The 14,426-nt window shown below is 37.1% G+C and overlaps 1 protein-coding gene across 11 annotated transcripts in view; it reads right to left on the bottom strand.

Annotated features, from left to right (window-relative positions):
- Nucleotides 1-2,834: 2,834 nt before the first annotated feature.
- Nucleotides 2,835-14,426, bottom strand: part of EYA4 (EYA transcriptional coactivator and phosphatase 4) — a 158,539-nt gene continuing 146,947 nt past the window's right edge. For 8 of the 11 annotated variants that reach the window (XM_074896349.1, XM_074896351.1, XM_074896353.1 and 5 more), the window contains 4 exons: nt 12,820-12,934; nt 10,938-11,059; nt 8,503-8,603; nt 2,835-6,886 (listed from right to left, as the gene is read on the bottom strand). In XM_074896349.1, coding sequence (XP_074752450.1) covers nt 6,806-6,886; nt 8,503-8,603; nt 10,938-11,059; nt 12,820-12,934 — 419 coding nt within the window. In that variant the 3' untranslated portion in view covers nt 2,835-6,805. Of the gene's footprint in view, nt 6,887-8,502; nt 8,604-8,642; nt 8,744-10,937; nt 11,060-12,819; nt 12,935-14,426 lie in introns of all 11 variants that reach the window. The other 3 variants (XM_074896350.1, XM_074896352.1, XM_074896356.1) reach the window with 1 other exon arrangement.

Raw genomic sequence — 14,426 nt, 5'->3', positions numbered from 1 at the left:
ACAGAAAGGTGTAAAACCAGAGAGAAACAAAGAATCAAAGATGAGTCTGCAAAACAATATGAACCAGAGTTGGTCGGGCAGTTGGAGGGGGTAGCTGTATACACTAGGACTTCAGAGCACAAAGAACACAAATAAGGCTGTGCTGTAAAACAGTAAAGATCCACACACTGTCCAGGTAAAATGCCCTTTCGTCTGCCCCTCCTCAGCCTGCAGCCAACTGACCAACTAACCATAGCTTCTCAGTGGCTAAATCCTTTCTGGGAAGACTTTTTTTTTTTTTTTTTTTTTTTTTTTTTTTTTTTTCCCCAGAGCCCTTCACAATGGGCATAGTGCTTTTAGTTTGTAAGGAGGGAGATTTTTTTTTATTATTTTTTATTTTTATTTTTTATTCCCTTCCCTTATCTTTCACTCTCATTCTTTTACTGATTTCAGAAACATTCCCCTTCACTACTGGACCAAACTAGGACCTTTTTGAGCCAGAAAGCTAAAAACCAATGTCGTAACCCAGATGAGCTGAAAGCAAAGAACCAGGGGCTTGATCAACCAGCTGACAGCTGTAGTCACCAGACTCCTGCAATGGCTCAGACATTTTTCTGGCTGATGTGGTGTGGTCCTGATTCACTCTTTCTCTAAACACGACTAGAAACGTTCCATTCATTGACGTTGGTGTGCGCAGTCCCAAAACACATTTTGGTTTCAATGAGTCAACAATTTCTAATATTTTCCAAGTAGCTCCAGTTGGGGGTTTTTTATGTAGAAAAAGTGCGTGCTTCTTGGTGAAGGGCACAGTAGGTTGTATAGTAGCCTAGGAAACATGAAACACTTTCCATTTGCCACTCCTCTGCAGCACTTTATTCTCCCAGACACTGAGAGTGAAGAGAAAAAAAGTCTAATTAACCTCCATTCTCAGCCTGACTCCTTAATATGATATAGTTCATTTAAATCCTGTCCTTCATGCTTCTCTGCTCTCTTGCTTCATGTTTATTGAAGTGCATATGTGAATTTCTAATAACCCATGTTTAGATGAATGTTTGATGACTAATTCATCTGGCAAATTTGAGAAATGGTGCTTTGTTCAACAAAGGATTTTATTTCTTGTTGACTTACAAATCAATTTGTGATACTTTCCAGTGTTTTCTCCTTTTCTCCCTTTTCTTCCCAACCAGAAAAAAAAAAAATTTCCATCTTCATTTTTTATTAGTGGTTTCAAGTAAGAGATTAAGTTCTTGGAAAATCAAGACTTGAAATTGGTAGAGAAATTAACATACAAAAACAAACTATTGAGATGTTTTGACTTTCTCAGCATTCCTTCTACTGCCTGGGCTTTTGGCAACTGAAACAATTCTCCTAAATTTATAAATATTTGCAAAATGTCTCTGAATCCATTATTTGTTTGAAAAAAAAAAAAGAAAATGGATCAAATAAATCAACCCTAAATCTGCATTCCCTAGAGATATAACACACTGGCAAACAATGGATGACACACAGAGATAATTTCATTCCGAATTTCTGCTTGGTTTTCCTTGGGTGTTCTCTATAGGTAATGGATAATGAGGAAGAGGTATTTTTGCACCCAGATGAGGAAGAGTTATTTCCCCACTCACAAATGCTCTCAGTATAATGTTTTTCCTTTAGTTCAGTGCTGTGAATCGTCATGTGCAGGACATATTGACAGCCATTTAGAGCACAGAGTTTCTCAGCAATGAGAAATGAAGCTAATGTAGTAGCCATATCCCAGACAAAAGCTCTCTAAATAAAAGCCCCCAATATCTCATTTTTATCCTGTTATGAAAAGGGAAAAGTTGTTAAATTTCCCACAGTTTTACTAGGGAGGAAACCCATTTTTTGACTACATTTTATCTCACTCTCCTGAAATGGTACTGAGGATTCCTCTTCTCCTGCATCCCATGCAAACCCACCTGGGAGACACAACGTTAAAACCACTGTTAACTATGGGTCAGTCTGCTCAGTAGATGGGCTGCCTTTGTATTTTGTCCACGCTATTTTTGCTATACCTTCCTTTTCATTCCTAAAATTGGAGTAGAAGGCAGACGTACATACAGAGCAGTTATATTTGTAACAGTCATGCTTTAACCTAGCTCCCGGGAAAAATAATCCACTATTTACAATCTGTCTCTTGTGGTTGAAGCACTGTGGTTACCAAGTGTTGTTCCCAAGATCATAGTCATGTCTGCCGTGCTGATAGTCCTGCAGTCCCACTTTTGCCTTAAAGCCTGTGCAAGCAGACTGTGGGGAGACTGTTTCCTTCAAACCAAGGTTAGCACCTCACTAAAACAGGAAACACTGCTCCCAAAGACATCTACAAAGTATTATGAGGTTCAGCTTGGACTAGAATGGCTGCTTCCTTCAGTAGCTGTCTGTCCCCTGAACAACCCATGCTCGTAAGAAGTGTACTAGCATAGCAACAGTAAGTGAATTTAAATAAAAATACTATGTGTCAAGACCATAAAATTAGTTTCACCTGTGTTTTGCCCCAGGGACACCGGAATAAAGGTGTTAGTTGTCACTCAGACTGCACCTGGAGAAAGGCGCCTAGGGTTCTTGGTGAGGAAACCTTGATGCAGAGCAGAGGGAAGTTCCCTCTAGAGGCTGCACCCTGAAAACAGCACGCAGGTGAGCCAGTCTCTACCAGACTACATGGGCACAGGGTTGCTGCAGGCACAAACCACAAAGACAGTGCAGACATACTTAAAAAGAATCTAAGGTCATACTCGGTTCCTCTAAGAGACATTGTGTATGGAGGGTTTCAACCACAAACCAAGCATCTTACAACATGGTATAGTGCAGAAAATGACATTTCCAAGTGTATTTATTGAGAAATAGTAAAGATGTACATCATTTTACAAGCTTTTCATTTTAATTTACATTTTCTTAAATTATGTAGGCCCTAATAAACTATAATCTGCTAATACATGACAGAGACCCTTGGCTTCAATTATATGTCCAAAATGCTGCTATTGCTGGGATTTTGGCTCATGTCACTTCAGCTTCTCTTCAGAGATCCTAAATACCATATTCACTTAGAGCATATGCTTGCTGTCAATCCTGTAAAGCAGAGATGACTTTTGAACCAAAACCCTGGATCTAGATACAACCTCACAGCTAAATCTAGCCTTCCTATCATGGGCCAAGCCCATATTCTCCATAAGCTCTGCAATTCCGATTGGCTGCAGGATTTTACCTACTGTGAGATGAAGTGTGCTTGTATACAGGATTTTGATTTGGCCTCATCTCCCTTGTCAGTGTTTACACTGGAACATACTCTGCATCTGGTTTAGATGCAAACACTGCTGCTCACACTGGATTCTAATGAAATCAGATTTAGGAGCTGGCTGCTACCTATATCTTTGTGCACCATCTCCATAGGCATCTAAAAAGAAGCATCATTTTTAGTTTTTCCTGTCCTCTTTTACTGATATACTGGACTGCACAGTTATATCTATGTAAGATACTAACTTGTGACTGTGATCACACTGTATTTGTATTCTGCAAGCTGGCTATTCAAATGCCTAATGAACGTTCAAGTTCTGTACTGACTGAAAACTGATAGAGTAGCAGCAAAAGGCATTTTATTCTATGCTTCATTTGCCCCAAATACTTGCAAACGTGACGTTGTGCTCAGTCTTGGTTGTTGAGGAGAGGCTGCAGGGAAGGCAGTTTCTGATTAATATGCTGTTGAATTAAAATGCACTCAGTGTCAAAATGACCAGCCTTCAATTTAATCTACTTAGGCCCATCTGGAACAGTCTGGCGTGACCATGTCTCTGCCTTGGTTATTTTTCTCTTCTGTATTGTTCATGCAGGAAAATGTATCAGAGTAATTTCTCTCTACAAGGCAGGCATGTACTATACACTATTATTTTAAGATATATAACAATTTTTGCTTAGCAAGAGATTTGCACTCCAAAATGTTGTTTTAGTGATTTAGTATTGCAAAGTCTTTTGAGCTAAATACTTGAATTTTCTTTGGATGTACACTTTTGTGGATTATTTATTTTTATAATTAACTTCTGCTATGGTAGCAAACAATCCAAGTTAAAATCAGAACTTTGCCATGCTCTGTAAAACTTCCCTCCTTTCGCCTCCATCTCCTCTCTAGAAGTCCAGTACTAATAATTGAGCCATACCTGCCACAGAGAGCTAAGCACAACTCCAATGAAGGCACTGCAAACCTTTTATAAGAACCAGTGGTTGTTGCTGTTTGTTCTTACATCTGATTAGGAAAAGAACACTGAAAAGCTGAACAAATAACTTGAGAAATAATATTGCTTCATGCATTTAAATAACACTATGAGTCTTCAAAAAAAAAAAAAAAAACCCCAAAAGAAAAGAAAAATAAGCTAGTTCACCATACCAATTTTTGGTTTTAAAAAGGCTTTTATGTTGAGATTCTCATGCAATGTCATGGTGCTGGAACTTGAGAAGGGCTTTGTTTGAACTTTTTTCCTATTCTGGTTGAAACACCTTTTTCCCACCTGAAAAACTACAAAAAGCTGGTACTACAGCTTATTATGAAAAATGTACTTCCAGGCCAAATTTGACTAGACAGGTACTGTAAATATAAAGAAAGTATGCATAATTTTTCCTTTATGGACACACAAATCTATCATCCTTATAGCTGGTGTATAATGATTCAATATGTGGCAAGTCTTGTGTGATGGCTTTAAAATTCCCTGTGATAATAAATTATGCTTAGTTTGTTGTGTGGTGGCTTGTATATCCTATTCTAACACAGCAAAGTCCCATTTTTATGAATTTATAGAGGACTTTTGCCTTGGACTTTTAGTGGCTCCAGGCTTTCACCTACCAGCTAACTTTCACTTAACCTACAAGTTTAAATCAACGAAGTTACTACCTGGTAACTAGACACGTGGTGGCTTCACAGCACAAGAGAGGGATAATCTTCACCTCAGTGCCGACTACTGTGTTTGTGTAGGCATCCTGGAGTTTACATTTAACATCTTCTCTTGCACACACCTCTTCATGCAGTCAGAGCACTGGCAACCTCAGGTGTTTCCACATACAGTGTTAAAAATCAAAAAGCAGTTTCCATCTTCTGCCATGAGAAATGAACCACTTGCTGTTGTTTCAGAGTGCTCAAGCTGCACGTGGAGCACAAGGGACCCCATGTGCAATAAGGACCTCGCTCATTTTCCAAAGCTGAAAAGCAGTATGTTCAAGACTTGCAAGGTAATTATCACTGTATGGACCATAATTTCGAATAGAAAGGATCAAAATTAAGGTAATATATTTCTCAATATTTCTTCATAAAAATCTCCTCCTTATCCTCTCCTCAGATGCCTGACATGCTATTGAAATTGCTGATTCAAAACATTTAGGGTGCTCCTTTGTAATACTGTTCTACAATCAAAAATGGGTGAGGAAAATCATGCTGACCCAAAACAGAAGACACATAAATGTGGAGCAGAATGGAAAAGCTACCAAAATGCTGTTATATTTACCAGAGTGAACTGTGACCCTGAAATGGCCAATGTCACGCCAGCAATTTCAGCAGCTTGTGTTGATCCTGAACTTGCTAAAAGTAGCATCATTTGTGCATCTGATTGGTGAAAGATTCTTTAGTAATTTTTCATTCATTTCAAGTTCGTGTTTTATTCCCCATGTGGGCATCTTAAAGAGCTCATGTTTTATTCCCCATACGGGCTTAACTCCACATTTTTCACCTTCCAGTAATGCCACTTGCACACCTTGTCTGCTGGGTGGGAATTTGTTCTTTTATATATACAGCAGATGCACTCACTGTATGGCTTTCAGTGGAGTAATTCATGAATATGGCTCTTTAGTTCTCTTGTTGGAGAATCAAGAAATGATGCTGAAGGTGTTAAACACTTTTTTTTATCTTTCAAGGTAGCGGTCCCCAGTATCAACCTCCCAACATACTCTTAACTTTCCTTAAACAATCAGTGGAATTATTCAGAATCCAAATAAAAACACAAACTTTCCTTTATTATTTTTTCTTACTGCAACAAATACTTAAATGCTTTGGTGCAGCCCTGCTCTTTGATTTCTCTGAATTGCAAATTTGGTCATGTCAAAAATTATCACAAAGGTTTTTTTTGTTTATCTACATAGTTTTTAACCAAAATTACATTATAACACACGAACACAGTCTTCTCTTTAAGGCACAACACATCATTATGCACATTCTGTTTGCCAAACTTATAAAAGAGACAATATTATAACCCTCTCCCTCCCCTGCCCCCCCAAAAGAAAGAAAAATTGCATCCACTTCCAAAATCAGCTGCTAATAAAGTCACAGTAAATTATTTTCATCAATAATTTACACAAATTACAGGTCTAGACAGGATTGTCATTATACAGTCTGAGTGCATTCCAATTCAGATTTTCTGGGTTAGGTAGGCTAAAGTCTGGTTCAAACCTCAGTGCTGAGAATATATCCCATTTTGAGGAATGTTGTTGAACACCACCTTGTCGGCTGGAAAACGTGTGTTGGTGCTTTGCCAGTTTGAGTCCTTTGTTCACTCCAGTCAGGGCTCACTTGGTGTGTACCAGCAACCTCCACAGTTTTAATTCATTTAAAAACGTTGCATATGTAAGACCATAGAGCTTCCTTACGTAGCACTAATGTTTTAACTCCATTCAGCAATCTGAATTCTTCAATTTGGAATTTTTAATTCCAAATATTTCTTCCCTTCTTAAGACAATTCATATGTGTAAAGCCAGAGGCATTGAATCACACATAAAAATTCAGTGTACTTGAAATACATATATAAAAAAAAAGATCGCCAACTTTAGAACATAGTTACAAATACTCTAGTTCCAGTGCTTGATGGAGAGCCAAGAGGTCCGAATGACTGGATATCCTCCAGAAAGGCATGTTGTGCTGTGTTTGTTAGAGGGGGGAAAAGGTCAGGAAAGATGAACACTGTGACACAGGTGGTATATAACACACGAGGATAGTCAGATTACCACCACGCATTTTACACCACCGTGTTTCTGGATTGATTTTTGCTAGTAAAGTACTGACAAAAATCAGACCAAAATAGATCTGAGCTTAATAGTTCAACTGAAGTTAAAATAATTAGTCTTTCTCAGCAGTTTCTTTGGAAAAAGCCTGTTACTTAGTAAGGGCTACTTGCTTATTGTTAGCATGCATACCCATATGAAGGAACGTTAATAGGAAAACCCTTTCTGTTCCACTTTTAATAAGCCTTGCAAAATACTGAATGATCATTCAAAAGGCTATAAGACTTTCATTAAAAGAGGCTTCACATACAACACTTTGAAACAGAGTTGAATTACAGTTTTCTCCATCTAGGGGGAAAAAAGAAATCTCTTTGGATAAGAAAGTAACACATTACTGGTTTAAAAAAACCACATAATTTGTGTTGCAGAAAGCATCAACGTCTGTGAGAGATGCAGATATATTCACCATTTTTCTTCAGCAATTCATCAGAACAGAAAAAAACCCCATACTTTCATGTTGTGTTCAGATCTATTTGTAATGTGCTATATTCATCCATCTCTCTGAATTCTGTATCTATCCATGCAATATAGGCAACATTAAGAAAAAAGCATGCCAAACTGGAAAGTACACAATCCAACCACCTTTGTTTAGCACAAACTATAAAAGACCCATCACCAGTACCATACCTATATTAAGGAACCATTTGGAATGAGCATTTTGGTTATTTTCATTTTGTTTCCATTTCAGCTACAAAACTAAAGGGGCACTTTATTTTTCTACTTCTAGCACAACGATATTTACATCACTTGTCCATTACAGACATCGTGAGTCAGGTTTTCAGTTTCTGCACACTTCCAAGGTTATACTGGGAAGTATTATGCAAATTACTAATTTACACTGTTTCTGAACACTGAAAACTTATCTGGTGAAATTTAGACTTGAATTATTATAATGAGAACATTGAATATTTCTAAAGAAACAGTTCTCTTTTAGAAACACAGATTTGGTGCACAATCTCCATCTTGTGTTCTTTCTCCTTTTGCAGGTATGTCTTGTAGCAAATTATATGTTCATCATATTTGTTTCTGTAAGCTAAAGATCTTCACCCATGTTAGCAAAAGATTTGCACAGTCCTTTAGAAGTTTTTCCACATTCTCTGGAACACTTTTCTTGAAACCTCCTTGATTTCACAATTTAAAGAAAACCACCATCCAACCATCATGTCATAGCCCTTTCTATCTCTTTTATCTTTAATTTGCTTGAGGCTAGTCAGTCATTTTTGCTGCAATCCTTTTTCATTTATTTTTAAAATAATTTTGCATTTTTTAATTTCCAAACTGAAGTGAAACAAATGCTAGAATCCAAATGGTTCATTTTACTCTAAGTTTTTATCTTATCATGCTCTTGTTGCCTTGCATCTGTGGACCGGAATTATTTGTCATTCTGCGATTATGCAACACTGACAGAAATGCAAACAGAAAGGCTTGCATTAGTAGCTATGTATCACACCAACATTTCAGAAGACAGGTTACCTTTTTTGCTGCCTGTTCTTCTTCTACACCATCCCCAATTACAACATATACTACTTTTCTGCCAAACCTTTGCATTATTCGTTCAAAGCAACTTTCTTTTCCTGGAAGATAAATGAGATAAGAGTTCAGAGTGAAGTTACCTGATTAGCTGCATGTTCCTCATCTCGGCCATCTCCAATCACAACATAAGTTATGTTAGTGCCAAATCTGGACACTATACGCTCAAAACAGCTCTCTTTGCCTGAAAAACAATGCACTACTTACTCAAACTATCAAGTGAGTTATGGTGAAGCCCTACAAAGGATTATTGCAGTGGTAAAACACTGTTACTACTACTTTTTAAAGGCTTCCAGCCTTGGGATTTAGAGCCAAAACTGGTAAGAAGCAGTTAATTCCCTTAGTGACACTAAGCTGTTCCAGGTAAAACTAACTCTCTTTCTTAATAGTTACTGCAAAAACACTAAGATAAAGGAATTAACAGAACTGCAAAAATGAATAGGTCAGTGAATAAATAATTGAAGTATTTCCCTATTATTGTAGTAATATTTTTTCAAGGAAAGCAGAAATTTTAATTCTAATGTATCTACAACGAGTGATGTAGCAATGTGAAAACTGTTTGAAGAACAATGGACAAGAAAAATGAAATTAGACAACAGGTTCCTGGGAGAACTTCATGAAGCATTTGGCTCTTTTGGAGAAATGTGGAAGCAAGCAGGCTAAGCCAGTAACAGCAGTAAACAGGTTTGAAAAGAACCAAGCAAAGTCCTCTACCGACCTCATTGTATTGTGGGTTCAGTTTTACCAACAAATGCTTGTGCTATTGATCCTAAAACTGTACTAATATGATTATTTCACTGGTTCCACAGGCGATCTCCATATTTAATTAACCCTTTCCATTAGGAAGTTTGTCTTTGACATGCAACCTACACATGCCCTATTGCAGAGAAATCATCACTTATTTTCATACCTCTCATCAAGGTAGAGAAAGATTATTTCTCTAATCTCCACAATAGTTTTTTGTCTTGCCTGTTATTATGTCTATCCCCGCCCCAGGTTTTTAGTCTCTTCTCACAAGCTCATGATTTCTAGATCACTGATTCTTACTGCTCTCCTCTTGCTTTTTTTCAGCTGGCCCACAAAATGGCTTATGATTAGGAAAAGCATCGTGTGTATTAACTGTTGAGTGAGGACCAGATTTCAGTGTGTGCAAGCAACAGCTGTACTTATAGTCCTGTGCTCAGCACAGTGTAGAGATCATTGAGATGAAAAGTAGAGAGAGATCTTGTACCCAACAGAGTTTGCTGTGCTCCTGACAGGGGTGTAACAGCAGCCACACTGTTCCCAGAAGGAATTCCTGGTGCAGAATTACTTCGACAGAGCCTCCAGAGACTGTGCTTCACTTCACCACCCCCTTCTGTGCTGTCGGCACTATTTCTTAATGCTCCTTCCTTTGGTCCGAGTGCAATCTCAGTGACTGAATCCAACATGTACAGGCTGTATGACAGATGACATTCATTCCAGAGGCTGCTCAGTACCATGTGGTATTTGGGATACTTTGTGCCTTGACTTAAGTTTTTAAAGTATTTGAGGCATTTCTGTCTAGAGGACAGCTACAGCTAATTAGAGGATGACTGAGGTAAGAGTTTTTCCTGACACTGTTAGAATATGCATTGTTTTTTCACTTGTTTTTTTACAAGTTTTTTCACTTTCCTAAAATCATTTAGGAAATATATTGTAATGCTTTTGCCAAGGAAGTGTCACATTCCACATTATTTAAGGTGGCATGGGTATAGAAATTGAGCATTCTTGAATTAATAATTGGTAAATCGTGAAATCTGCTAAAATTATCAGTTGTAGGTTGTGTTACATTTCACAGGAATAATAACTTGTCTTGGTTTACAAGACAATTTTGGGTGCCATTTCCAAAAACCGTGAATTTCCACACTGCAATACATAAGAGGTTCACAGTTATCAACAGAATAGGGAAGTGCTCTTGTGGCATCCATCAACACAGCTTCTGTTGTTAACAGTTGTCATTACCATCACTGATGTACTATGCTTCCAGAAAAAGCTTGTGAAGCAGTGGCCTAGCATAAATAGAGCTGAAGGTCAGAGCAGAGGCTATTTTAGCAGAAGTTCTGCTTAGATTTGAATTCACAAAACACTTTTCTTTATTCTTTTCTGCACTTTTTATGTTTTCTGTCCCATATTTAGGAGTTTCTGATGGTTTTAATCAGTATGGGGACCTTTATTCCTTCAGGCATCACTGAAAATAAGCTGAATTTGGAATTTATTGACATAAACGCATCTCAGCATATGCAATACCTAAATCTTACAACTAACACTGTAAGTGTCAGGGAAGTGGCATCCATTAGTGGCAAAAAAATATTGGTAATGCAGTGTAGTCAGAATGCATGAAAAAATAATTTTCTTACCTATTTTGGTTGCACTGTAAATATTTTCAATAGGAAAAGCTCCTCCTAAGCTGTATAGCAGGACTTTTGCAAGTGCTGGGATAAGCTGGGTTGTTGTTACCAATACATTTACACAGTTACTCCTATAATGAGAGAAATAGTTAAAGTTTAAATAGTTTAAAACCATTACCCAAATGCTGATGAGGTCAACCATCTATGGAGAGCATATTCAGGATTCCTCACCATTTACTTTCACTCACACAGCAATGCTGCTCAGCACCATTATGCCCAGAAAAATGCACATAAAGCTTTTTGTGAAAACCTTTAAAAATGATGCAGGCCGGATTAGGAAATATTCCACACTGGTTTATAAAATATGGGTCCTTGAAGATGGGTTCACTAAAATACAGACATTTAAGATCACTAGCTGCCTCCAAAAATAAGGCATTCTAATGCTTTGAAAGCATCCTTTTCACGCTTGCAATTACTTGGCAGTAGCTACCAGCCAAATAAAAGTGTTAGGAGAAAACGAAAACTTCATTTGTTACTCCTGTCTTGAGGGGAAGTAAACAGCAAATACATTTCTGCACATTGACATCACTTCATGTTTCAAGAGTAAGAATATTTCTGAGAAGAGGGAGAGATAGTAATAATCATGTTAATGAGCTAGCTAATGGTGAGGATGAAAACTTAAATGGAGAAGTTGTGCTAGCAGTCACACAACAGAAAACTCAGAGCCAGGCTACTTTAAGCTGGAACATGAGCATGTGAACACGGAGCTGAGAGCAAATAGTTGTGATTTTTCCTCCTGGCTCTTCCAGAAACTCTAAGCAAGACCTTAGGCTACTATTTCTGCCTTAATGTATCTCAATTTCCTGTCAGTAACATATAGGTGATGTTTAGCTGCCTCACGGGTAGCTTCTGAAGATTTATAGTGGTACAGTTCTTTGAAGACAAGACAGAAGACTATTATTTAACAGTCCTGAGTAACTGATAACAGTTTTCTGGACTCATCCACCAATGCTCAACTGACCTTTATTACCAAATGTCTTTTTGCAATTTGGAAAGAAATGCAGAACTTCCTTGGCGTACAAAAATTTTTTACTTTTTTTCTCTTGAAGTGCTTAAGACACTGTTACATAAACAACAATTAAGAGATAAACATATTGCAAAACTTGTTACATTTAAAATAAGTTTTTCACATCTTTCCAAGTTTGTTCTCTCCACTTGATGCTGAGTCTTTTCCCAGACATGTTCAGAAGGCAAGATGGCTTAACACTGTTCTTTTTATGGTTTAAAATGAGAATTTGAGGATTTCTGGTAAGATACATATTGCATGACTAACTAAGCAGGAGCAGTGTTCACAGTTTTATAATTTCAAAGGAATAATACATTCATTTTATGTCTCACTACTGGGGACCGAGAATTTTAACTCAGTTAAAACATATTTTTGTTCTTCTGAAAACAGATATATGCTTAAGCATACTGATTTGTCTGGAAGGACAGAGAAAAATGCTTTCGTATTCTGGGATCTATACAGTATTTAGGTAGCACTGTTAACAGGCACAAACATTGAAGGTCAGAACAGACAGACGTGGAGTTCAGAGGATGTTGCCCAGAAGATAAAAAAATATGGGCGATCTCAGAATTCTACAATACCCTTTCAATGTACACAGGGACATTTATCACATTTTAGAAGACATCTCACACTATCTTTAGTAAATGCTAAAATCACTTAAAATGAAATCACTTTCCACGGAATTTTTCCTATGTCCTATTCAAAAGTTGCATTAGAACTGTTCTGTTCCTTAAAGGTGATAATTTGCTATAACCTAAAATGTCAAAATATAGCCATTACAAGTCCAAAACTGGAAACTTTTTTACAGTAGACTCAAATACATACCTTGTGCTGATAATTGATAATGATTTAAGTGCATTTGTTAGCCAGGAGTCTGTCAGAGCTTCAATCTCTGCTCTTAATTGCAACCATGCATCTCTTTTAGCAGGACCCAGGAGTCCTTTTATGTAAAAAAGCAAGAACAGAAGAAAAAACAAATTAAATTCTGTATTAACATGAATGTATAAATTTTATGGGCATTGTTCCTACTTTAAATTCTACTAGAACTTGAAAAAATATCAAAGATAAAATCTAGTCTTCAAGGCTCAGTAAATTGCTCTGTTTTTATTTGCACTCCACTATATGAAGCAATGTCAGTAAGTACCGCAGATACTAATAATCAGTCATCTGAGTTTTTGTCATCTATTCAGGCTACTTTACTATGTTTCAGAGTATACCTTTCAGAAAGACATATTTTTTAAACTAACTGCTCACATACATCTTACTCTCTTGTTATAAGAGGCAGTGGCAAGAAGATCCACGCCATTGGGATCATAGGCAGAGACACTCACAAAAGAAGAAACTTTAGAATAAACTTGCCTTTGCAGTATCTGTATATGTTTAAGACTGCCCTGCATATGATTCTGTATATAGGTGAACCTCAGGTTACACATATGGAGATACATTTGTTTGCTGATGGCTTGCTTTTTGTGTCCTGTTGTAGTTTCTTTTAAAGCATTTACAGCCCTGAAATGGCTGTACATCTTATGTTCTCATATCTCAGTTAGTCCTTAAAAGCATCTTAAAATCTCCTTTGGGGTATAAATGGTCAGATGTTAAAAAATACCCAGTCTGTTGAATGTTGAGACATGAGTTTGGAACCAAGCTATTTTAAATTTAGGTTTGGTCTAAATTTTCAGATGGGGTCATTTCCTGGAAGAGCAGAGAAGCAGGCTTCATGACCTTTAGTATCCCTCTTCTCTTTCATACCCCATGTTCCCAAGAAGTAGTGATATCTTCAAAAATCTGAAATGAAGCAACCTAAAAATACCTAGTTTGATCTAGCATTCTGTTGCTTTCTAACAGCTATTTTGAAATAAATAGATATCTATGTGATAAAAAGATTATTTTAAAAGCTGAGAGGTAGAGGATGAGTGAAGGAACTTGCCTGCTAAGGATGGAACGTATTTTAGAAGCAGTATTTGTGGGAGAGAATAAAAACCTTAATACAATGCACCACATATCTGCACTCTGCCTTTGCAATGGTTGTTCCTCTTAGTGTTTCCCTATGCTGTGCTCATGGATTTAAGCTCTTACTAGTGTTAAAGGTTTTGTGAAATACAACAGCTTTAGAATCTTAGATCCATTAGGAGATATAAGAAAACCCAATAAACTTTTGGATAACATAGTTTCAAGGATTATTAATATATAAGAACTCTATTAATGACACCAATGAAGGACAAGGCAGGGCAAGTGAAAGTCAACCATCTACTGTTACCCTTTGGTCCTATTCCTTCTTCCTGTAGCAAGTGAAGACTCTGAACCACTAAGAGTGAAAATATGCGTTCCAGATTTACATAATTTAGAAAATATCTGATTAAAGTAATGACTAATTCACTGTCCATATTAGTTGCAATGTTTCCCATTTATGAGACACTGCAGGAAGCACTAAA

This window comes from Athene noctua, chromosome 1 (genome assembly GCF_965140245.1).
Source record: "Athene noctua chromosome 1, bAthNoc1.hap1.1, whole genome shotgun sequence".
NCBI lineage: Eukaryota > Metazoa > Chordata > Aves > Strigiformes > Strigidae > Athene > Athene noctua.
The sequence above is the reverse complement of the archived record's forward strand: the minus strand, read 5'-3'. Positions and strand labels throughout refer to the sequence as shown.